This window comes from Camarhynchus parvulus, chromosome 2, assembly GCF_901933205.1.
Source record: "Camarhynchus parvulus chromosome 2, STF_HiC, whole genome shotgun sequence".
Taxonomy (NCBI): domain Eukaryota; kingdom Metazoa; phylum Chordata; class Aves; order Passeriformes; family Thraupidae; genus Camarhynchus; species Camarhynchus parvulus.
In genome coordinates, this window is record NC_044572.1 from 94,109,888 (window position 1) to 94,135,892 (window position 26,005).

Here is a 26,005-nt window from a genome sequence, read left to right on the forward strand (position 1 = left end):
CAGAGAAGGGCAGTGGAACTGGTGAAGCTGGAACACAAGTTTTATGAGGAGTCGCTGAGGGAGCTGGGGATGTTTAACTTGGAGAAAAGGAGGCTCAGGGGGACTTAATCACTCTGTACAAATCCCTGGAAGGAGGCTGTGGCCAGGTGGGAGATGGCCTGCTCTCCAAGAAGAGGAAATGGCCTCAAGTTGTTCCAGGGGAGGTTTAGGTTGGACATTAAGAAGAATTTCTTCACAGAAAAGACGATTAGGCATTGGGATGGGCTGCTCAGGGAGGTGGTGGAACTGGAGATGTTTAAGAAAAACTGGTATTGGCACATAGTGGAATTGACACAGTGCTGTGGTGTCATTGACATGGTGGTGCTCGGTCATAGGTTGGACTAAGTAATCTCAGAGGTATTTTCCAACCTAATAAATTCTGTGATTCTGAGACCCGAGAACACAGTGCCCGAGAGCTCCGAGCTCCCTGTGGGGCGGGGTAGGTGCTACTATGCTCATGGCGGCAGCACTGCCGTTCCCGGGCGCTAACGCTTCCCGAATCCCCGCACTGCCGTGCTCCCGCCCCGCCTTCCCGAGTCCGCGCTCCGGGCACCGCCTCCCTCGGGCTGCCTCCGTCCCACCCCGCCCCAGGGCGTACCGCGGGACGTGGCCGCGCTTGTTCCTCCCTTTCCCTCCCTGCTGGGGGTGCGAGGCCGCCGCTGTCCAGCGGCGCAGCGGCCATGGCGACGGGCCGTGGCAGGTAACCGCGGGCGCGCCGAGCGGGGCTCTGCCGGCCCGGGGCTGCCTGTTCGGCCTTCTTCACCTTTTCTGGGGAGGGTGGTTTGCTGTTTTCCCTCAGCTCCCATTGCTCCTCTGGGAAAGTTAATTCACCTGCTCCACGGCTCTGCTCTGGTTTCTAGCTCTTTACTCTTCACGGCGAGGGCTGTGACCGTGGTGCTCTCCTCTCCCTTCCCCTGGCCCTATGGACGCCGTACAGCGGGAAAACGCTGATGTTGCAGGTGCATGGAGGCCTGGGTTTAAGACTTTTTTTTTTCTGCCTGGAAAGGGGAGCTTAAACTTCGGTATGTCCTTCAGCTTGGAGGAGGTGCTATAATGTGAATACACAAAGTTAGTTCAATGGCTGCTTTATGTGTATTCGGGGTGGTTAGGCCTTTGAAATAAATAGGAGGGTTTCACTGTGGAAGGTGTGATTACCTTAATTCTTACAGTACAGGCTCAGCTTTCAAAATTTTAGAGCATCAGTCTGAAAGGCGAGGTTGAGAAAGCAGATTTTTCTGCTAACCCATTTCCCATTTCTTCAACCTTGAGTTTCAGAGCAGTTCATTTTTTTGTTTGGTTTTTTTGTTTGTTTGGTTGTTTTTTTAACCTGCAAATGGATTGGGGTAATACCCACCTTTTAAAAAGACTGAAATTGTTAACTGAGGGAACAAAACCCAACAACCCAACCAACCCATATCAAACCATTATTGTTATTTTTATTTATCCCCAGATACACTTTAACACGTGGAGGAGACAGGTGTTATCACTACTTAAAACTTTGTTTATGTTATTTGAAATGTTACTCGAAAGACAATTGTTTGCTGACCATAAAAAACCAGGGCGCATTGCAAGTATTATAGCGTGTGAAAGTGAAAATACTGGTACGAAACTGAGCCACACAGGTTGAAAGCTAATGAAAAAGCAATTGAAATTGTTGTGCTTCTTACATAAGATCATCTCAGTGGTTCTAGAAGTTTCTAAAGAGGGGGTGTAACAGCTGTCATTGATTTTATCTTAGGCTTATCTGCCCAAGCTGTGTCAATGCAATATAAAAGCATTCTGTTAATGTTAATTTAAAATCTTAGCACACACAGTACTTGAAAAGTAAATTATGGATTGGGTTTGCTGTTTGTTTCTTCACACCTTGAGAATATTTTTGTTTTGGAAGATGCAAAAGTTCTGCAGGTTTTTTTTTTTAATTGAAAAATAACTGTTACATTAAACTTTTCAAGGCATGTATCGGTAAAATGTTTCTTTCCTCAGTTATTTCTCACTGGGGTGAAGAAAGGGAGGGTGGTTTAAATGAGCAAGGACTGAATACAGGCTATGCAGGTTATGCTTGTCCAACTTAGTGTGTTTTAATGTCCAGAATCCAGCTTCTTATCTGAATTAGTCCTGTGGCTGGAGTCTGTGAAGTTGTGTCCCTATAGAGTATGCCCAAACTCTCTGCTTTCAACATGGATTCAGGGCAGAATAGCCTGGGATGTGCTGCCCTGAAACATACAGAAATGATAGCTCTGCTGCTGTTGAACACAGCTTGTGTTTCTAAATCCCTTTAATGGCAGTTTGTTAGTGCCTCATCCTCTAAGAGCTCTTGATAATGATACATGAGTAAATCCCTTGTTTGATTTCCAGGTTCTGTTATCTTTATTATAAGACTACTTTTTTGTAGTTGTTAATTTAGTTGGTCTATCAGTGATTGGCACCCAGGCTGAAATGTGCATGTCTTTTTCTTAAGCTTATAACAATTCTCAGTGAAATGTCTTGGATTGATTTTTTTGCGTAGTGCAGTTGACAATGTAGACCAGAGTTGTTAATTTCTTTTGATTTTATTTTACTTTGAGCATGAATCAGTCTTAAATCAAAATTGGTAGGTATTTATATGTGTGTGGTAGGCATATAGTTTAAAAATAGCTATTTTCCCCCCATATGGATTGGTTTCCTAGAAACCCAGAGCTGGTTTGGCCAGGTGTTGGAAATCTGCTGGCAATTTAAAACATAAGTAATGCAGTGAATGGGGAGCTCTGCCTGCTTGGTGGCATCAGTGGCTATGAAGTGCAAAAGGATTTGGTTTAAGATTGAAACTCTGTCTCCATATTTCTCTGTGGATTAATGATAGTATTTGTTTGCAATTACAGCTTACGAAGTCCTTCCTATCAGAAAACTTGGAAAAATGTATGAGCAGTTGGATTGTAAGAATTTATGTTAGAAATATGCAAAGTTCCTTTCTTTTGTATCCAAATTGTGATTTGAAGTACTGCCAAAATAGGTTCTTTCACTGTGATGTGCAAGAGGCCAATCTAGACACAGGGTTGAGGTCTTTGATACATTTACAGTCCTGCACAGAAAGGGATGCTGGGTGGTGAATCCACAAAGCTGGCACACCAACTATCAAAATTTTTTACTATTTTATACATTTTAGCTAAGGAAGGAATTAGTTCTCATTGGCTACAAGTTACATAATTCTCTTAATAATTAGTTTTCTATCTTCTATTGGATAATGATTCTCTTGCTTCTCATGCTAATTTGCATGCTCAGTCTTTATGTTTTTTGAGCCAGTGAGTTTCTTGGGTCAGTGATCATGATCTCACATTTCTGGAAGCTGGAGCTAATTTCAGCACAGTTGCTGAGTTGTCTTTAATAGTTTCTTCCTTATCTTGGGAGTTGTTCCAGGTATCCTTGTGGCCTGTAAATTCTGCATTCTTTGTGTCCACTAGCAGTGGCCATCCTTCTTCCCAAGCTTTGTTAACCTCCCCCTAGGTCTGAAATCAGTGAAGCATGTCAAGCCTTAAACCTTAACAAAGCAATTCTACCAACAAGTAATTTGTCTGTCTAACATCTGGACATCCCTTAGAGCTTGTTAGCTGCCCTCTGTTTCATGGGTTAAATCTCCTTTCTTGCTGTTCATGCAAGTAAAGAGCATGGCATAGTATGCAAGTATACAAATGCTTTTTTAACCGCAACAGTTTCTGAAGAAGTTTCAAGGTATTGTTTTTATCTGGTATCTTTTAATAACTTAGCAGAGTTGGGTGCCTCAAAAATGTCTCTGGAGTAATGTTGTGAAACAGAAGATTAATCAGTGAGTTTGACTCACTGCAGGGGCCTCAGTGGGAGCTTGGCTGTGGTGGCTGAGCAGTGGTGCTGCTGTCTAAGGATAATAGATCTCTACTGGATTCAAACTGATTTGGGGGAACACTAATATTCGCTTTGCCTGCTGTGAGAGATCTATCACAGGATTGACAGCTGTGAGTTTAAATCTGAATCTTCCTCATGCCAGGTATTTTAACTTGGGTGTAATTGTTCAAGTGATAATGGTTGCCATGTGATATATTCCCTGCATCCTACATTGGTTGAAATGTTGTGTCTAGGTGTGCACAGTATGTATATTTTTTCATTTTGTGAATATGTGACTCTTAACAGCTTTTCCTTCTTACAAGTAGGTTAAGGACCTTTGCTGCGAGGCCTGGGGAATCTTCTGAAACTGTAAATGCTGGAATTAAAAGTCTGTACTTGACACCTCCCATAAAACCAAAACCAAATGTGCGCTTTGAGAGGTATGTCTTTATGTTAGGAGTACGAGTGGAAGTCCCCCTGTAAGCTGTCTTCTGACTGCTTGCAGTAATTATATTCATATTTTGGAGATTTTTCTGTCAGATACTCTGAGTTGAAAATATTTGCTTTCCTGGCCTACTTTAGGATCCTGTGTTCACCTTCTAATGCTTTCTGGCATAGTTCTCCTTTGTGTTCTTTTCTAAGTTCATAAGGAATATGTACATTTTCCAAGCCCCGTGAAGCCTTCAGCAACTCCTTTGCAAGTCATGGGCAATGTTGTTCCTTGAGAATAAAAATTGTTATTTTATTCCTTCAATGAAAGCCAGTTCAGAATTAAACTACTTCTGTTTCACTTGGTTCTTGGTAGTCATCAAGTGGATCTTAGTGTATAGGGAGGCTGAGAATGGTGGATTGGGATGAGGGAGGAGGAATAAGTGGCTGCTGCATATTTGCTGCAAGGTAAATGTTTCTCTTCTTGTTTGACGGTGAAAAGGCAATTTCAGTATAATTGTGAGTTGTCTTTTTGAAAATTAGTTACATTTTTACACAAAAAAATTCTAAGAATATGTTACCTGAAAAAGTAATTAGTTTTCCTTGTTTTATACATTTGATATCATGGTGGTGTTCACCGGGGTCTGAGGAAGAGGGAAGACATGAGGATCTGACTCCATGTTTCATAAGGCTTGATTTATTATTTTATGATATATATTATATTAAAACTATACTAAAAGAATAGAAGAAAGAATTTCATCAGAAGGCTAGCTAAGAATAGAAAAAGAAAGAATGGTAACAAAAGCTTGTGTCTCGGACAGAGAGTCTGAGCCAGCTGACTGTAATTGGCCATTAATTAGAAACAACTCCATGAGACCAATCACAGATCCACCTGTTGCATTCCACAGCAGCAGATAATCATTGTTTACATTTTGTTCCTGAGGCCTCTCAGCTTCTCAGGAGAAAAAATCCTAAGGAAAGGATTTTTCAGAAAATATAATGGCTACATGATAGCTTCCTGTGTATTGATTTCTCTGTTTTGCATTGGATGGCCAGTTTAGTATTTCAGTGCTGTCAGATGGGTGTAATGGTAAGAGAAAAAAGCAAAAAAATCCTTTCAGCTTCCTTCAAAGGAAAAAGAATATGGTTGAAAATTCTGGATCACGTGTATTATTTTTGCTAATCTGCAGCCTTTTAATTTAATAATTTTATCACTTCTAAATTATCTCTGGAATGAGTGCACTAACTGCTTTGGGCTTACAGTGTATGAGTTATTTCACATAATAACAGTGCCAGTTTTGGCATGTTGCTTCTATGTCAATGCAACTAAGATTCTGAGTTTAATACAAACACTGAGGTATTGGCATTATCATGCTACTTTTTAAAGCTCTCTGCTTCTGAAATAGTGTTATAAATCAACAAGTGTTGCAAATAACCCAGTAGTAAAAGGACAAGAGGCACAGCCGGGGTATTGAATTTCAAAGCACTTTTTATTTTCAGTGCTGATTTTGATGAGACCATACTCAATGCTCAAGGAAATTAGATATAAAATGCATGTATTTTAAACTCTGTGCAGTTATGAGGTGCTGCTCAAATGGTATGAGGTTCCTGTCTGTTAACGCAGAAATCATATTGGCTCATCTCCAGGGTATGTTCTGCTTGCCATGCTTAGACTGGCACCTGCATTTCAGGCAGCCGTCCAGATGCACAGAGACATTGACATTTTCAAGATATCACTTGGCTCTCACTTTGAAGTTCACATCTTTCTGTTGACGTAAATAAAAATTGCACAAGACCCCTGAGCATGTACAGTTTGAAGACTGTGATGAGGTAGAGCATGATCTTGCTGTTAGACCAGGACATTTCTGTCCTGGTACTTCCTGACACTGCAGTCAAAATGGAGAGGGAATATATCTGCAGTTTTGCAAGTGCTTGTGATTATGGAATAAATGTTAAAATCATGGTACAAGCAGTAAGAAACTGAAGCAAAACAAGGTAGTTTCATGTCAAACACAGTTAAAGTTAACAAAGTTTAATGAATGTGCAAACCCATAACTTTTCATGTAATTGTGCTGTGCCACTTGAATAAGTTGTCATGTATTGTTTTAGGCAAATGCCACATACCAGAGAGTGAAATTAGAACCCAAACTCCACAGTTTAACTCTTCAGGTGATTTTTGATTCACCTGTTTACAACCTGCTGGTTTTCACCTCTTCTGTTTTTGTCTGGTTTGAAATTAAAATTGTCTGCCATTGTAATTTCTGGAGTTTGCCAGCATGTCTAACTGTATTCATTTTTCTTTTCTTTTCCAGCATGCCATCAGAAATGCTGCTGAAGATATTTTCCTATTTGGATGCTGTGTCCCTATTGGCTGTTGGTTGTGTGAATAAGCGCTTCCATGAGCTGGCCAATGATAAGTAAGGAAGAAGGGAAGGTTTCAGTTGCGCAGTAGATGTGTTTGCCTGAATTATGAATCCTTCTAATTTAGTTTCTCTGATGCCAGAGCGCTGATGCATGCACCTATGGACAGTTACTCTGCTGAAATTGCCCTGCATAACCCACAGCATGTGTTGCATGGAATTCTGATTGTCCAGGGCCTGTTGTTTAATGGGAGTTATGAGGCAAAAACTAAATCCAGTGTTTTGAAATGTTGCTGTTAGCACTTTGTTTTGTTTTAAAATTTGCATATATTTGTTTGTATTCACGTGGACCTGCACAAACTTCTCTGTTCAGGTGATCCTTAATGGTGTGTCTCCAGCAGCTTTACGAAATTGCCATAGCTTTCACAATTTTGAAGTCCTACTTACTTAATTCTTTCATCAGGTTTTTGCAGAGGGATTAATTCAATCAAGTGATCCACTAGTGGTTTTTATCTGTTGCTCTGTTTTTGAAATTTTGGTGATTCTAGTGTGAACAAAAGAGATGAAGATAAATACCAACACATTTTTTTATAAGGATTGCTTATTCAGAGTTCATAAATTGCTCCAATATGATGATAATTTTGTCAAAGGGTAAAGAGGAGACACCCTGGTTGGTATGTGGTAACTAGGATCCGAGCATCCTTTTCTTTCTAGGATTCTACTTCATTAGTGTTGTTTGAATGAGAAAATATCTTCCTCTATAGGAAGTTGCTGTACCTGGTATGAATCTATTTCTCCCTTATTTACTGAAACTTGTATGGTGAATCAATTGGTTTACCTTGGCATTCATACCTTTAGAACTGATGAATTTAAAGGGAAAATCTGTAGTCCAGATTAAGATTTTGAGGCTGTCAGCAGGTAAGAGTAGATAAAAATTGCATAGTTGACACAAATTTCCAGTCTTGGCATGTGTTTTCCACTTCAGGGTGGTAAGGCAGGATAAAATCACTGTGGCTGTCCAGGGGAAGATGATTCATCTGTCTCCATCTTGGTGATCTCTATTTCCATTTTCTAATCTCAAGAAAGATTAGTGTGTGTGCACAAATGGGACTTGGGGAAAAGTTACTTTCCCTTACCTAGGAGCCTGACTGTTCAGTGGGACCAGGTAATTTCTTCCTGATGGATTTTAATGGACCTTCTTAAGACCCTGAGTCTTGCAGTGTATGAACAGAAGTTTTAATTGAAGTCCCTGCATATTTCTGTGACAAATCTGACCTTGGTTTTTAGACTGAGTATCTTTTTTAGGATATTTCTGCTGTCCTTGATGTACAGGGTGCTGACCTTGATGCAACAAGACCATCAGTCTTTCATTGTGGTATGCGCTGCCTAATGCAGTGATTTGTCTTTTGGCTGTTCATATAATGAGTGTGCTTGAGCAGTTCTTAGCACTGATGTCTCCAATATAACTGTTGAAGACCAGAAGATGTTTGTGACCCCCCTTTCGGCACCCTCTGTTCCCCAGCATGGGATATTTCAGCCTTCCTATCATGCAGTGTGGGAAGTTCACAGATATGGTCTGCCTGCAAAAACTTGAGGATTCTGATCACCAGAAGAACGTGCCTGTGTGAGAGGAAGTGAGAGCACAGGGTCTTTTGGGCATTGTGGTCAAGTAATGGCTGATGATGATGTGCCTGATTCTGGCATTTCAGTTAAAAGGCTTGTTGTAGTAATTAGTGTCCAGTAAGAGGCCTTGAGATGAGTATTAACAATTTGAGGCAAAAAGGGCATATATTCTGTTGTGAAAGAGGCAAACTTGTGCTTCCCTGTTGGATGCCTTTTTGATTTATCTGTCCTGAATTCTTCAGAAGTTGAGGATAAAGGGGCAGTGATACCTTTCTAAACACTTGTGATTCCAAGTCCTCCTTCATCTCATTCTCTGTCTCTCTGCCCTAGCTGAATTTTTGAGTTTCTTGAACTAATTTCTTTGCTTGCACAACACTGTTTTGGGAAAGGAAGAAGCAATATGTTACTGAGAGTGAGGATGAAGATGGTAGGTATTTGTCATTAGTCTGTCTTCAGTCAACCAAATTGCTTGAGTCTGCAACTTCAAAATGCAGGAAAAATGCCTACTACTAAGCCCTGTCTTTTCAGCATCATACAGTAAGATGCAGAGTATCTCCCTCCATCAAAGGATGTCTCTCTTGGGAAGGGGTTTCTAGTTAACAGGAGAGTTTTATAGGAGGTTATTTTACTAGACTTTTTAGGCTGATGAAGACCAATTGGATGATACACAGCTCAGACTCCCCTGGTGATGTTGTAATAAGGACATTTCTCCTTTTTTTTCATCACTGGACAATTCTAAACTGCTTTGGAGTTAAAGAAGAATTTCCCTTCTCCATCAGAAATGTTTTATATTATCTGGTGACTTGGCTGCCTTTTATGGTCTTAAAATAGAAGTATCTTAAAACTTTGTTTCAGTTTTGGGATTGTTCTTTATGTTACTCTTCCCACCCCGCTATTGGTGAAAGGAAGGTTGAAAACTCGTGTTGACTGTGATCCCACTTTACAAGTCACAGTAGCTTATTGGTCTGTGTGTTTTAGACACTTTTATCTCAAAAAATGGCAGTGGGGAATTCTGTATATATCTGCAGAGCAGCAGGCTGGAAGGTTTTTGCAAAATCCCTGAATAGGTTTGCATCAATAAGCAGGCCTGGCTCTCAGCATGTGGGGGTTATTCTCAGTGGCGGATGAATTGAGAATAGTTTTGATGGGTAGGAGGCAGTGTGGGATGGATCTAGTCCTTGAATGCTTTGAGAAGAGGGGAAGATGCCATACAATACTCAGTAGTGTAAGTTTGCCTGAGGATAAGTGAGAATTGGTAAAGGTAATCTTGCTGATAAGTGGTAGAAAATGTCTCTTAAGAATTTGTTGCCCATGCTATTATTTTTTTTTAGTGCAGTTATGTACACTATGTGTCTAGCACTTCAGAATGAGAAAACTTATTGGCAACCTGCATTCACAAGATTATTGTTTGAGTTCTTGGAGGTTCCTGTACTCATTATTCTGTGAACTGTCCTAGAGATACTGGGGTATGAGAGGCTGAAATGGGACCTCATAGTTTCCCTGGTGTGAAAGAGATGAACCCATCATTACAGTCACATTTCTTTGACTTCAGAAAGTCATGTCTTCTCTGGGCTTTCCCAAAGAGGGTGCAGAAGGGATTGACATGACATTGATACCACCAAACAAAGGTGATTCTAAATTGTTCTCCTCCACACCACTTTCAGCTGAATCTGAGAAACTTGAAGTGTACAGGTTATCTTTGTTGAATAGGAGGTATTAAACCACTTTTTCCACTAGCTGATTTTCTATGAGGAGAACAAATCATTGTTTTGGGGTAGAATTTTCAAAATTTTCTGCTTAACCTTTATCAGTTTTCACTTTGCTGACTATGACTGTGCTATCACAGAGCTTCATCCTGGCTCCCATATCTTTGGGAAGACACACAAGACTTGTTTTGTGCTAACACTATGCTCAGTGGTAGCTGAGATGTGCATATAAAAAATTAAGTGACTATTCTTGAAATTTATTCCTCTTTATTCTGTTTTTATTTTCAGTGGAATTTGGCTGAAACTCTGTTCCAGCTCTTTGCACCCAAAATGGACAATTTGGAAAATGAAGTCTAAACAAACAGAAACTGTTTCTGTGGGCTGTGCTGCTTTACACGATAAAGAGCCTGGGTACTGGAAGAAAGAATACATCTTCAAAAAAACATCTGCCTTCAAAACTAGAGTAATGCGACTCGTTAAATTTCTAGATCCTTATACAGGTCTTCCATGTAAAAACAAAGAAGCTATGAAGTAAGCAATGCCTTGTCACAAAGATTTACTTGAGAACAATGTACAAAATATTAATGACTTGGGGGGGTATAAAATTAGAGCTAAAAAATGTGTATCATAATGGGAAGATACAATGATAATTATAAATGACTGAAACTGAGGAGCATAAGTATCAGCTAGTAGAAATTTAAAAATTCTATTGAAAGCATAGTTTAAGTTTTATCACTTTGGGAATTTGTTTTTAAACACCCCTCTCCCCTCTCAATTCCTAAATAACAGAGTCTCTGGGTTGAGTTGGATAATTGTCTTAAAGGACAAAAATGGAAAAGAACATGTAGTGGAGAAGCCAGACCTATCATTTAAGGACACATCTGTTACTGTACTTTGGCATGGTACAGACTGGCCATGCTTAGACATCCTGTCAACCCTGAAACTATTTGGAGTTACACCGTTGTTTCCTGACCAAAGCATACCTCCCAACAAGAATGGGTGAGTTTTGACATAGGATTTTTGAGGATTTTTTTGGGTGTAACTGGTTGATACCTGACATTTGTTTGACTCAAGAAGTTAACTCTTCATTTGAAAGCCTCCCTGCAGTTTTCTTTCTAGGTTCTTCTCTTCTTTGGTAGAGCTTTTCAGCAAGAAATAGTGTAATCCAGCAAGCTATGAAATTAATTCATAGGTTAATGTAGCTATTGGCATGTGATATGCAGACTGATAGGTCCTGACTTGCAAAGCTGAATCTAAGGTATAGACACAAATGAGCATGAAAGAAAAATGTAAATCTAGGAGAATTTATTGTGAGAAATTCAGCTTGGAAAAGTTCATCAGTATTTATGTGGCTACAATCAGGTAATCTATGTTGTTAAAATTTATTTTCTGTCTGATAGGTGTGTGTGTGAATTTAGAGAACTTGGTGTTTAAGTATGCATGCAATCTTCAGCATATGCATATATAGTCACACAGTCCACAGCCTGTCCCTTGTTTTTTAACTTAAATGTGTACAGTGGTTTTTCTCATTATAGTCTAAGAATATATTTAAATGAAAAGTGTCTATTTGAGGTATTTGTTTGCTGTCAAGGAGCTTAGCACACATCTGGGCCTGTGTGTATTGTAGGTGCAGTGTCAGCTACATGCTTCTTACAGAAAGCCCCTAGCCATAGAGTTCTGAAAAGAGAGAGAATTATTCACCTACAAAACACTGGGTTCCTCAACCAGAAGAAAATTATTTACTTAAAAAAGAAATAAATCAAGAGAAGCTTTTGTATAAAGTTAGCTGACCAAGTCTTGCAGTCAAATTATATAGGAAATGTAGTTGTTTTACCAGGATGATGATTCATATGTAGAAAATAGAAGAAGAAAGCTTGCAGGCAGTTGATGTACTTATTTCACAGAGGTACAAGTTTTTACAAATTGTGACTATAGATGAAGACAGTGGATTCACCAATTTCAGTATTGGTCATTGTTAAAACTGTAAGTGCAGGGACAGGCCTGATGACTGTTAAGACTGTAAGTGCAGGGAAAGGATTGATGTTGATTAGGATGAAATTTTTTACTGTGAGGGTGGTGGGACACTGGAGCAGGTTGTCCAGGACGGTTGTGGATGCCCCATCCTAGGCAGTGTTCAGTGTGTAGTTGTAGGTGATACTACAGTGATACCAGTGGAAATCTAGGAAATGTTTTGAATGTAATAAGAGCCTAAGTCTGAAAAGGATTTTAGAAAGACTTCTTTCTTCATTCTGAATAGGTAATGCAAACTCTACTTTCTGCTCTTTTTTAAATGTGTCATTACTTAATAAGAGTGTCCATGAACTTATATTTAAGAGTATTTTGGAGCTAAATGGCTTTAATTACAGGTAAAATATAAAAAAAAAAAATTAAAAAAGGAAAGCTTGCAATAACACAGACTTTTAATTCATTATATATACAATTTGATCCTTTCCTTTGAGTTTTGCTTCACAGTGATAAATGTTCAGTGATTCAATCTAGTATCAATAAAGTATCAAAAACAAATTGTAAAGTAATTCTGTATTTTGAAAAGTTGGGCAAGCACGTAAGTTCTTTTTAAAAGAGTATTTTAGAAGATCATATAGTGTGTTTTGTTTCTTATCTTGTTAAGGGTTCAGATCCTGCTAGTACACTGTAGTTGTTCAAATGTATAGTTTATGACTCTGCATGCTAAATGCTTTCAAAACCATTTTCATCATGCGCTGCTGGTCAGACTTCAGAGTTAAAAATGTAATTAGGCTGAACTTTTACATGAATAAGGAGACATAAACTTTTGCTACATTCTGTATGTTCTTTTCAAAGACCTCGTCGATTTTCCTTGATTGCTGAATACCATCTTGCTAACCTGACTGAAAATAGTGTAGTGGTTGGTGCTGATGAGCTTGTTCAGCTCTTCAGTCTGAGTCCAGGACTGTTAGTAGGAATGTGGAAGGTAAGATAAAATTTTGTTTCAATATTTTATTATTTGAAAGAAAAGAGTTGTTTTTTTTTTTTGGGGTTTGGGGAGGGTTTTTTAAAAAATCTTACTTGTTTTTTTCCCCTTTGGATTTTGAAAGATGTTGTCTAAACTAGTAACCACAAAACACATGTAGGGACTGTAAGTGGATGATTTATGGTATCCTAAAGAGCTGTTGCTGGAGTATATATACATAGAGAAATCTAATTAAAAGATCAGTTATGTATCATTCTATACTAGATACTGTGTTCAATTTAACTTATTTTGCAGTCTTTACATGCCCAAGTTTGATATCCTGGAGTAATTTTCAATAGAATGGTTTGAGAAGTGCTTCTTCCTGTGATTCATGCCATTGCTTGTCCATATCACTCCAAGTGATGAGTTCCCACATAGGAACTTTAATTTACATCACCAGGTAGCTGTATCCTGCTCCACCAGTAGGAATGCTGTAAATCGTGCCCTTTTGGGGGTATTAAATTCTTGGTATGAAGAGTCTAAGTTAAGCAGTTAGCCTCTGTAGGGTGGGTGTAGATATGAGTGTCTTTAGAGAGCAGTGAAGAACATCTAAAGTAGACTTCTACACAAAAGGAGTCTGCATCTTTGCATGGAGTGCACTGGGACCTCTGTGTCTGCCTGTTGCTATGCAGGGCTGCGTGCTATGGAAGCCTGTCTCAGGTGTTCTGCTCTTGATCTCAATTCAGAGGTGGCAGCTCTTTTTTCCTCCCCTCAGTCATGCTGTTGACATCGACTTAGGTTATTTGGCGCTGGCAAGGAACTTTCCATGGGGAGGCTGTGGACAATTCCTGGAAGTCGTCTAATTTCCAGCTGCAAACATGGTGCCTCAAATGTGCACAATCACCAGAGGCAATGTTTGAAACTGCAGAAGGACTATTTCTTTCACTCTTAAGAGTGAAAGTCCTTTTCCTAGAAAACTTGAGACTGCCTGACCAGCATAAACCTGTTACAGGTTGTTTCAGTCTGTGAAAAGCTCTGCTAAATGAACAACCATTTCTCTCGTATCTTCAGAAGTTTTGTAGACTGGTGTCCCTGTATTGTTGGCTCTGTGGTCTTGCTTATGCATTGGCCCCGTCTGTGCTTGGAAAGAGAGCTCTTTCAACACCTGGAAATAGTTCAATCATAACCAAGTTCCACATAGTTGTTAAAAATGCAGTGCCTCAATCTAGTATATTGTCCCTGCTTGTTTTTCTGAACAGCAGTTCTTACTCTCTGTGTAGGCAGAGTAATACGAGGTAGTTAAGTGTCAGTGGGTGTAATAATTGTAAATGCCACACATCTTGTTTTTTAGCACATAGCTGCATAACAGAAACCAAGGGCAGGTTATGTGGGCCTCCTGGTTTTTGGATAGAGAAAGACTGAGAATTTATGTGATTGATAGATCTCCCTAGTTAAATCCTTTATAGCAGTAATTTTGTACTATGAAAATACCAGAGTAGTTAAAAAGCCAAAAGTTTGAATAGAGGATGTAATTTTCTGGTAACCCAGAGAGATGAAAACAGTAGTTGCCCATATTTCAGGAAAGTATGGCAGTGGATAACTTTCCTATTGACTTAGGTGTTTGTAAATGTAGGATTTAAATAATGCATTTAAAGAAAAAAACCTGATATCCTAGCATTCTGTATTCTTGAAGTAAGTACATACTTTCATCTGTATTTAGTTTTCACATAGATATTTTCTTTGACTATAGAAGGTTATGTTTGTAATGTTTTCCTAGGAGTAAATAATCTGGTGAAGACATGATCTTTACTTTGAAATTTGCAATTTGTGTTGAATAATTCTGTATTCCTCACTGATGTTAGCCCTCTTTGGAAATAGTTCCTTACACATGAAAATAAACTTGATGCTTCAGTAGTTGGGAATAAGTGCTGTTTGATTCTGTTTAGGTATCTTTCTTAAAGTGGTAAGTAGAAGATAGGGAAGTACAATTCTTGGATTGCTCTCATAATTTTTGCCTTGGCATAGCTGGCTTCTGTCTCTTTCCCCATAATACAAAAATGTTGCAGTCTTTTATATATATTCTGTACTCTTGTGAAAAGACAGTAAAGGTTTTAGGAGTCCAAGTGTTAAAGCAAGCCATTACTAACATTATTATAGTAATTGACAGAGTAATAAGAAGCAGCATTTATCTATGAATTTTAATGCTCAGAAAGACCTTGTGAAAAAAAGGAATTTCCAGATGAAAATACATCTACTTTAATTAATTTTTCAGGGGAAAAATGAAATTGCTTTTGTTATGGCGAATCTTCATTATAATCAACTTCTTGAGAGAAGCATTTTGGGTTCTGCTACTGTGTAAGTTTGGTTTTCCTTCGTGGGTAATAAAGATAACCTTTTGAATAAAGCTTTGCATTTTACAGTTAAAATTGGCTGCTGGTAAGAGGTTTGTATTTAGGCAGTAGTTAACTATTCTTGTTTAATATAAACAACAGTTACAGTAACTAAATAACAAACTGTAGAAGCATTTTCATTATAAAATATGGCCATTGTTATGCTCTTAAGAAGATAATTTAGTTATACAAGTGTACCGGTACTTGCCATATTGAGAGAGATAGAAATACACTGCACACACTTTCTCCCTTTCCCCAGGCAGTCTTCTTATTTCCTCTTTCTGTCTGAAACAGAAAGAAAAGAGAGAGACATTTCAGGAGGTAGGGAAGTATTCTTTGGCTGTGTAAGAGGGGGGAGAACTCTTGTAAACTGGTGAGGTGCCTGCATTAATCTTTTAATCCTTTTGAGAAAGTAGCTGGGTTTCCTATGAAGTGTTTGTATGATTTTTTTAGCTTTAGAATAGTATTTGGGGAATTTATTTCCCACTCAGCTCTCTGGTCAGATACTGTTGTATCTACCAGTAGTCTTAAATGCCCACATAGCTTAGTGTATGATTTTTTTAGCTTTAGAATAGTATTTGGGGAATTTATTTCCCACTCAGCTCTCTGGTCAGATACTGTTGTATCTACCAGTAGTCTTAAATGCCCACTATAGCTTAGTGTGGCTCTTCTCACACAGAATGCAAGATTTAACACCATCTCCCTTAATACCAAATTGAATGCTGTGTAGAAGTTGCTCAGTTGCCACTAGCATGTGGTCTCTTTAGGTCACTTGTGTGCTGTACTTATTTAGTTAGCCACAGACAAAATTATTTCAATATTTGCTATTTCAGAGAAGTCTCTAGAGCTAGTGTACTTTTAGATTTGTAGTTGAGCTGATGCTTTTTTCTTTTTTGTAGACAAGTCCACATTTTGAAGTTTAACACATGTACCTTTTAAAGTTGACTGCTGTATTTTCTGCCTTTGGGTAGGCTGAACAGCTGATCAGCAATATTAGACACTGTAGTATCTTAAAAGAAGCATGATGAACTAGAGGTGTTAGATTTTGAAACTGTCTTAAGATGACAGTCTCAATGTTGGCCTATGTGTTATATCTTTACTAAGTCATCCCCCCTTGCTAAATTCTATCTTTTTTTTTTTTCAAGTCAATATTCTCCTCCGCCTAATAAACCTTTACTGGATGATATTGACTCAGAATATGGACTGCATGACTACAGGCTGCATCTTGATCTGCATGGCAGAAACTGCATGTACCTGTGTGGATCCTTCAAGTGCCTCTTCTGCAGAAAACGTAAAGTTGATGGAGCAATAATGTCTGTTTTAAAAATGATCCCTGCTGTTGCATCTTTCCTTCTTATATCCAGTTTCTCTGTTTTAAGGGGTGAAACTGAAATGGAATTTTAAGAGTAAGCTATCTTTCTGTTTGTGGTGTGGTTTCTTTATATCTGCATGGTGCTTTGTGTGGCATCCTAAGCCCGCTCTGTAAGAAGTCTGCCTGCTGTTAATTGACACTGTCAGCCTGGCACACAAATTCTGCAGATATTCAGGGTCTTTTCTTTTAGTTCTGTGCTACATTAATAATACACTGGCACAGTTCTTGGTGCAGGTTGATGTTTCTTTCCCAAGTATTTTATAAAGGAGAGAGGGATACATATTGGAATCTTGTTTCTGTAGAATTCTCCTCAAGTATACTTTGGGTGCACAGACAGATTAAATGTATAGATACATTTGTACAAGTTACTGTGAACTTTAAGATTTAGAGTTTCTATTTTGGTGAGCTTAAGGTTGCCTGTTTTGACATCCTTGCATTGTGTGGAAAACAGTTTCAGTCTTCTTCTGCTGCTTCATTCTGTTCTCAGCACTTCTTTCCATGAGACATGATTGGCCATACCTGTTCTTCTCATACAGCCCAAATTCATAATTGCACTGGGTTTTTGAAAAATACATGGGTCATCTCTCTTTTGACGTAACTTCAGCATAACTTCCTGAGCTACACAGCTGTCTTTCTGTAATCAGAGATAGATTAAAATATTAAAATTGAACACTGTCATTAATTTAATTTAGAATTAAGTATTGTCAATTAATTATTGCTCCCCAGTATTTATATTTGATACCGGCACTCCTGAGCAGTGTGGATTTCAGAACATATTGTTTTTCTGTCAGTAGAGGGCGCTGTTGTCAGGCGTGAATTCTTTTGCAGGGCTGCAGAATTTCCCCGTGATTCGGGTTGGTTTTTCTCATTTGTGTTGGGTGATTCCAAGAGCTGTGCTTTAGATTGCAGCCTTATGCGGTGTGGAGTGTTGTTGTCCTTGAACCTGAAATATACATGTTTATGTGAAAAGTGCCAAGCTTGAATTAAAGGAATACTTATAAGGGTAAAATTTCAGTGGAATTCTATGCATGTAGCAAGAAATCTTACCTGAAGTGTTGCGTAGTGCAGGAGTCCTCTTTATGTTCTCAGAAAAAAAAATCTTCTCAAAATTGTCCAGAGGCATAGGTTTTTGGGATTGTGTTGGTTTTTCTTGTTTAGCTGAATATCACATTTTTCTAAAATGAAAATTTTATACTTTTAGCAATACAGCTGCGCAAGAAAAAGTATTATGTGGCATACTTCCTTTCTTGGTATCACTTTCTTGCTGCTTAGAAGCTACTTCCACAAAAGATTAAGCTGATGTTTATGCAAATTGAAGCAAATGTCCATGAGCTACGGTTGTGATGCCATCTCACTTTGCAAGTTACAGAATCTGTTTCATGTTCACAAGTGTTTTCTGAATTGCTTTGGTTTTGTGACCTTCAGCAGTGTGACAGCCATCAGATTCTGGTCTCAAAGGACGACAGCTGAAGCTATGGTTCTGCAGACAATAAGCTCATTTGTCATCTAATCCCTTCCATGTGCTTGCACAGTAATTCCTTTTGGAAAATGCTTGACTTCCTCCAAAAAGGTGTAGTGAGGCAGCATATGGCTGTCTGCTGTCACATTTTTTCATTGTGATTTGTTATTCATTTTTCTCATTCTGGTGAACATGATGTTGCTGAATGTGGCCAGGTTTATCCAAACTGGTTTGTGTTGGATGGTTTGTGTTTTGTTTTTAGGGTCCCTTTTAATAATACACTTTGTCCCATCCTCTGGGAAGACTCTGAAGCATGGAAGTCCTGCAACATAGTGGAAAGTCTTGCTATTTCTGAAAATTCTTTACCCAGTCCAGTTTTATTTTAAATTATAGATGCAACATACCCATGGCAGTTTCCACAACTTGAGGCACATACCAGTTGTGAGCTAGTTCTGTTGTTTTACTTATTTATTGGTTTTCACTGGGAAGCTTTAGGCATTCCTAGGTTACCAGAGAATGCCCATTTGTATTTTGCAGAATAACTGATTTGTTCAAGATTAATTTTTGTCTGCTTTTGGTTAGTATATATTAATATTGTGCTGCATTTTGCTACTCCGTTTTCAATTAATTTTGCTGAATTCTTAATATTAAATTTAAAAAGGTTATGTCGCACTTTATTGGACCAAGCAGATGGAATGTATATGGCTACAGATTTTTTTCCTGTTATTATACTTGCTTTGCAGTAACTAGCTGTTTTTTCACTGTTTTGGTTGGGGTTTAACATTTTATTTTATGCTCCTTTTCATGGAAACAGAATCTGTATTATGGTCTCTTTGACAGGTACTGTAGGGTGAATATGCTAAATATGTTGTAACTGAATTGAAAATATTTAGAAAACTTTCCTTATTTTCAGGAAGTTATGACAGGCTTTTCATATGACTCCCAGAAGCCATGTATTCAACTTCTTAATAAATATTTTTGAAATGTATTTACCTAGGTTTTCAACTTTTTAAGCACGGCTTTGTAGCCATGTGGTAGTTTAAGCTTTTGCTTTTCATTGTCATTTCTTGTTGATGTAAACTGATGTACTGTGCTTGCAAAATGTAAGGATTGATTTTGGTGTGTTTAGAGAACTGTTAAGCTTTGTTTGTAAAATTTCATATCAGGCAGTTGAAATGTTTTGCTTGACCTTGAAGATTGATTTGCAAGTTTAAATAATGATTTTAGTATGATAAGGCTGGTTGTTGGCACCCAAATTAGTGTTAAGCATAGCTTTTCCTCTGAAAATACCAATCAAATGACAACTTGCAACAGAGGCTTGGTTAGCAAAACAAACTTCCTTGGCTTTTAGCTAAAATAAGTGCTTTGGAACTATTGGTCTATTTGTTTGTTTCCCCTGAGGTTTGTCTACATGGTGTATGTTCTCTTTGTTAGTATTACCTCTATTTGGAAATATTTGTTCCCTATAATTTACTCTGCTGCTTTGCTTGCTGTTGCTATGTGTGTCTTGCATGAATCAAGGACTAGAGATGTTATAAGGGGACAATGAAACAAAGTCTAGTTCAGCCTGAAGAAAGCCCTGTCCAATTTGCTTCCTCTATGTTTCTCTTTGTATGTTTAACATAGCTTATCCTGCCCTTTAATTTCATTTTCTCATCTGACTGGGGTGTGGAAGGGGAGTACTTAGTACTTAGCCTTCAGTTTCTTGCTTGTTTCTAGGCAGGCTTTTCCTTCCTTCTGAATCTGAGGACTGAAATGGAGCTTTTATATTAAAAAAAAACATGTATAAAGTCTGGATTAACCAACCCATGAATAATTAGCCTTCAGATTCCTGATCTGTTGCCTGTTTCCATTCTGGCTAAAGTTAAGAAGTAACTGCAATACATCATAGCCAGATGATCTATCTAGCAATATGTATTAATACCATGCAATAGTAGAGTGATGTCCTGGGCTTCATTACTTTATTAGCAGAAGAATGCTTTTTTCAATCCATTTTTATTCCATTCAAACTTCATTTGATCTGAATGAGTAAGAGAAATAGCCACTTCCATGCAGATTGGAATTGTGCATAACCAAGTAGTCCTTTTGGAAAAAATGGTTGTTGACTAATGTTTTCAAGCCTCTTGTATTAAAGCTCAACTTCAAATGTGGACGTTCAGTGGTTAGTCAGTAAATTATTTCAATAAGATATTTTTACCTTGAATGAAATTTTGTCATTGAATTTGATTTACTGAGGTTATGGAACTGGACCGTTTGGACAGGTGTCAACTTATGGCCTTTTTGTATTTTGAGCTGGATCTTGGAAATTAACTTTTGCTTACATTTTCCTCACTGATTTCTTTTGCACTTCACCTAAAGTGGGTATCACAGTTTGGAGGATTGCATATTCCTTCAACTATAGAAAGTATTTCCTACAAAATATTTCCTGGGCATAGTCATGTTGGTTTCACTTGTATTTACACTCCTATTCCAAACAGTGTCTGTACTGAAAAACCTGCAGCTGTTGTTCTCTGTTGTGTGCTGGGCAGCTTCCTTTCCATAATAAGTGTTCTTTGGACTCCCCACTGGTAAGTGATGCCTTTCCAGCATTGGTTTGTGGCCAGCTGTATCTTGGGAATTGCTTGGCTCTACAGTACCAATTCAGAGAAGTTTTTGGCCTCTGTGTTAAAGTGTGGGCTTTCTTTCTCCATCACTGCCTCCAGCTATCTGCTTCAAGTAGCCACCAGGCAGAGGTTTTGCTGCCACTGCATGCTGGATGCAGCCATTGAACTCACAGCCAGCCTTCCTGGTGTTGCTGCTTCTGTCTGTAGCCTCATTCTGCTACTTGGGCTTGATTGAAGGAGAATCACAGGCAAAACACTTCAGCCTTTTTTCACTTCTGTCACTTGCATCTTAAATCTCTGCAAGCCCCTTCACTTGTTACCTCACCATCCAGGACCTACTACTGGATCCTGACAAGCATTACATTCCTGGGAATTCTTCTCTCCCTTTGTATCTGTCTCCTGCATGTGCTATATACTTACTTTTTTCTACTGAGGTCTCTAGTGCTTTTGTTTTGCTCTTTTAAGAGAGTATCTCTTGTTCAAAGAAACTTGTTTAAGGGATGTCCTACCAAGAAATCTGCTTGTGTCATGATGTGATGCTTTTATTTTCACTGTTCTTTGTAGTCAGATCATGTTCACTATGATGTACCCCAAGTTATAATTAGACTGTTGGATTCCCTGGTTAACTTTCCCTCTCTGATAGCAAAGAAAAAAAAGTTAAAAAAAATGCCAATCTCTTTTGAGAGGAGAGGGAGAGATTCCAAAGAAATATGGTTATATGTAGTAATAAAAAAATCACAAATCATAGTAATTCTGCCAAAAAAACCCCAGGGGCCTTGGAAAGTTATTTAAAAAATGAAAAAAAATCCATAATTTAAAAACTTGATTCAAATCAAATCATACTTCATGTCAATTTAAATGATGCATAATCCTTTCTAAGGAGGAATAGTTATCTGTGTACCCTTTGTATTGGGTTATTTGAGTTTCCAGTCAGAGATAAGAGATTTAAATAACTTGAAAAACAAGACTGGGGAGGTATCTCATTGTTTTATTTTGTGTGGTAGTGTTGAGCTTGACTTCTGGGGAACGGGAAGTTGTGAAGGCACTGGTGGCATGAAATTGAAATGCTGAGTGTGAAATTTACTCCTTGCATCCTTGTGTAAGTTCTTTAGGTGGCATTCTTATTTTTGTACTAAAAAATACAAAATATTTTTTTATCTGCAGTTTCTACTGTGGATCACAGAATCAAAGCTCCAAACTGCAATTTAATTCCTCTATAAAGTGCTTGATATTTAGCTGTTGGTGTGTGCCAGGGTTTCTTATTGGTGAGTGGGACGAAAAAGACATGGAAAGGAGATAAGAGAACATTTACAGTGTAGTTGGGCTCAATTTGATTTATACTGCTGTAATGTTGTATATTGTTTCTATTTTCAGGTGACATTGAAAATGGATATGTGAGGCTCATAGTTGTAAACTTAAAGGATAATAGGAAGCACTTGCCTATTATTGGGACACTTGGCATATCCTGGGAAACAGATGTGTTTAAAGGCAATGTAAAGGTCAGAAATATTCTTTGTTTCTGGAAATGCTTACTTCAAAACAGAATTATGTTTGTGCATCCTAAATAGGCTAATTTTTAAACAACCTTTTGATTTGTAGAAGCTGTCTGTAACTGGACAAAACTCAATTCCAATATTCAAAAAAAAAAGTGAATTTTGAGGAAGAGAGTACTCTCCTTTCTCTCATAGAGTCTGGATTGCATGATAGACCCATTATCCGTATGTAGTTGCTCCAGTGCTTACCTCTCAGCAAAAATGCTGTGACTGACCAGCCCACTTAGAAATGCTGGACAAAAAAATGTACTGCAGATGTACTTTTTGTGAGGATTTTTTTAAATTTGGTATGAGAGTGTTATTTTTTGTTTTGTGTTTTTTATTTCTTTTGGTTTGGTTTTTTTTGGTTGGTTGATTGGGGGTTTTTGTGAGCAATAAGCCTTGAACCTCTGGGGAAATACTCTGCAGTTCTTTGCTGTATGTGCAGTGAAAGTTAGGAACTGCTGGGGAATATTAAAATGCCAGTGGACACAGGAAACTACAGTCCACATCCACACAGTCAGCACCTAGCTCCAGTCAGGTACATCAGTCAGATAGATTAACTCTTTATTTTTAGAGGAATGCTCACACATTCTATTGCATAAAATTCCTAAAAGAATTATTTCAAACAAAGTTTCAGAGTGGTTCTGTAGCTTTTGCAATAGTGGTGAAGGCACATATTTTTAAATATACTTTATCAGCATGAATATTTCAGAAGTCATGAACATTCTGATAAATATAATTTAAGCACTACTGAAAAATCATCTAGTTCAACATTTGATTTCAATTTTGTTGCTTCTTTCGAAAAAAACCCTCAGAATTATTAAAACTGTTGTTTCTGCCAATCCTGTATAAATGTGGAATGAAATACTGTTTGATGAGACTTTTTTTACCAAGGCATGTAGTGACAAAACAAGGAACATTGTTTTTAAACTGAAAGAGGGTAGATTTAAACTGGACTTTGGGAGAAAAAGGTGAAAAATTCTTTCTCCATGCTGAGGATGATGAGGCAGGGGTGTTGGAACCTTAGTTAGGTCCCTTCTAACCCAAATCATTCTATGATTCTATAGGATTAACAGCTACTTGGCAGAATCTTTTTTTTTTTTAATGAAAAAAATCCTGAGTAGTACATAAGAATTTAGGAAGTTATCTGAATTTAGGAATTTAGGAAACAGAGAGTTATGGCTGTAGTCTTTAGTTTTTTCAGTTTTAATCATTCTCCTGTGTACTTACAGCATAAATTATATGTAGTATTTGTTTCTAGGACAAAATAAAGAGTACAGTATTTTTTTTTAAACCTCATTTTTTGATGAGAGATGGAACATGTCAGCATATAGCTGTGGATGGAATTCAGTGTAGTTTTTACCGTAACTCTCTAAAATTCTTAAAGCGTGTGAATGCCAGATGACCTCAGCCACAGAAGTAGGACATTCCATTACTTTGAATTTATTTGAATTTTAGTTAATACTCTAAAGAAAACAAAAAACCCCTGAAAACTTCCTTGGCACTTCTGGGTTTTTTAATAAAAAATTAGTTGCTGAAGTGCAGATAGTTGGAAATTGTCATGGCTTAGGAATGGTATTCTCCAATTTAGTATTCTTACTGTAACCACTCAAATCACACTCCACTGGCTTGCTTTCCCTTTCCTCTCCCCTGTGTTGGGCTGAAGAGGAGAACTGGAGGCACGAAAGGTAAAGATCAAGGTTGAAATAAGAGCAGTTTACTGGAAGCAGCAGTGAGATTAAAAAGGTGCCGAGTAGCAGCAGCAATATTAACAACAAGAATGTACAAGAAAGGGGAGTGATTCACATGCAAATGCTCACCATGGAGTGCAACTTGACCGTGGCACAATACCCCTAAAGAGAAGAAAGCCCTTTCCTTGCCCCTGTAAATGAGGTGAGGTGGTATAGAACAACCTCCCTCTCTTGGCCCTGCTCCCTCCTGGCTGCTGCAAAAATTAACCTGATCCTGACCAGAACCAGGACAGAAATGCAAGGGAAGACCCCACCACTCAACACCACCCCACTTTACTATTAATAATTGGCCTTTTATATGCAAGTTATCAGACCAGAAAATAGGGATTCTTTCTTGTTTCCAGTGATTCTGTAGCTCATATAAGTTTATTACACCAGCATTAGGATCAGTTTGAATTTTGTATTTTCAGCATAGTCTACAGTAAAAAGCTTAGGGAAACTGTGTGTATCTTATTGCCTCATGTTTGTGCCATCTGCCCTTGTGTTGTTTGATTGAAGTAAAGTAATAGTGAAAGCAATGTTAGAGCAACAGAAGCACAACTATGTAGTACAGAGAAATAAAGCATTCCAAATGAATTTTTTTGGCATGGAATATGTGGTATTGGTTTGTTTACGCTTTTGGAGCACAGATACAACATAATTAAGATAATTTGATTCATTTAATGATTCAGAACTCATGAGAATAAGGAACAGCTGATACTAACAATGACACATTACTCCTATGCTTCCAAGGGATATGTGAAACTATCAGTTTGCCAAGACCAAGGAATTGGCATTAACATTTTTAAATTATCTAGTTGTGTAATCTTGTAAAGAAATATTTTCAAGAATTTGTAAGTGGAGGAATTACATCAATATTATTAATATTACCTTTTTGGGAACTGAAGCTGTGAGCCTTTCAAAGAGTACTGTATACAGCTGGCTTGGAAGGGTAATTGTGTGTGCACTGCCTTGGGCAGTCCCTGAGTATCTTTGCAAACATTGCTGCATTCACACAAGTTTAGCAGCTGACTTTAAACTGAGGTTGCTTTCTCATATTGAAGGGACCATCATTATTTGAATGGTAAAGTAACTAATAGTTGAGAAAAACAGATGTTAAAGGCTTAAAAATGTTCAGGAAGTAATGTTTGATTTGGTAGTGGTACCTTCTGTAGCAGTGGTACCTTCTTGTAGCACAGCATTTAATGTGTGAAGGCTGCAGTTTCGATTTCTGCAGGAAACCTCTAAGTATTTGTTGCAGTAGGTCAGTGAAACACTCTCAATTGTATTTTGAGGTTTTAGCCTTTGTACAAAATTCTCTGAACCTCACTTACTTTGCCATGACATAGGGAAATAATCTCTTCTGCTTGTGTTTGTAGGACTGCTTTGTGATGGATCTGACTCTCTTGGATGAAACTGGAATGCCCTTCTGGTGTTTTAGTGCTCCAGTCCACATGGAATTGTCTACCAAGTCATCTGGCCTTTATGACTACATGGGTCATATCTATACTGCAGACTATGCAGATTCAGAGGGTAAAGTCTGTGTTGAGTTTGTATGGTTGGAAGAAACCAAGGAATATATTATAGTCAGTTTGGTGCTTTATGTAAGCACCAAAAAGGTAAATAGCTGGTATGGAACAAACTACTGACTTAATTAGGTCACTGATTTCCTTGTTTTGAGAACCAAACAAACAACCCTGCTACAACAAAAACCACAATAAAGTGGTGATGCTTAAGATTGACACCAACAAGCAAGACTGTTCCTGCAAGGTGTCCAGTAATAAATGCAATTGCCTACATTTTTTAATAGGCAATTGAGGAATCAAAGAGACATATTGATATAAGTGAGAGGTTTTCTTCTCTGTTGAACATTACATGGTTAGTCTGTTTCTCACTGGCTATATTGAAATTATTTTTAGGAAGACTTTTCTTTATAGACACTTGTTACTATGGTTAAGGAATTGCTTCTTTTGAGAGCCATGCTGTGAAGATGCCT

At 38.1% G+C, this 26,005-nt stretch overlaps 1 protein-coding gene across 2 annotated transcripts; it reads left to right on the top strand.

Annotated features, from left to right (window-relative positions):
- The first annotated feature begins 623 nt into the window (after positions 1–623).
- On the top strand, positions 624–26,005 carry FBXO15 (F-box protein 15). 2 transcript variants are annotated; one of them, XM_030971833.1, is made up of 10 exons: positions 624–739; positions 4,197–4,313; positions 6,615–6,719; positions 10,280–10,522; positions 10,781–10,990; positions 12,812–12,941; positions 15,193–15,275; positions 16,456–16,601; positions 22,119–22,243; positions 25,389–26,005. In XM_030971833.1, the coding sequence occupies exons 1-10, from the start codon at positions 720–722 to the stop codon at positions 25,656–25,658; spliced, it is 1,449 nt and encodes a 482-aa protein (XP_030827693.1). In that variant the 5' UTR covers positions 624–719; the 3' UTR covers positions 25,659–26,005. The 2 variants fall into 2 exon arrangements, with proteins under 2 accessions (XP_030827693.1, XP_030827694.1); XM_030971834.1 differs by having other exon boundaries at positions 626–739; positions 4,200–4,313.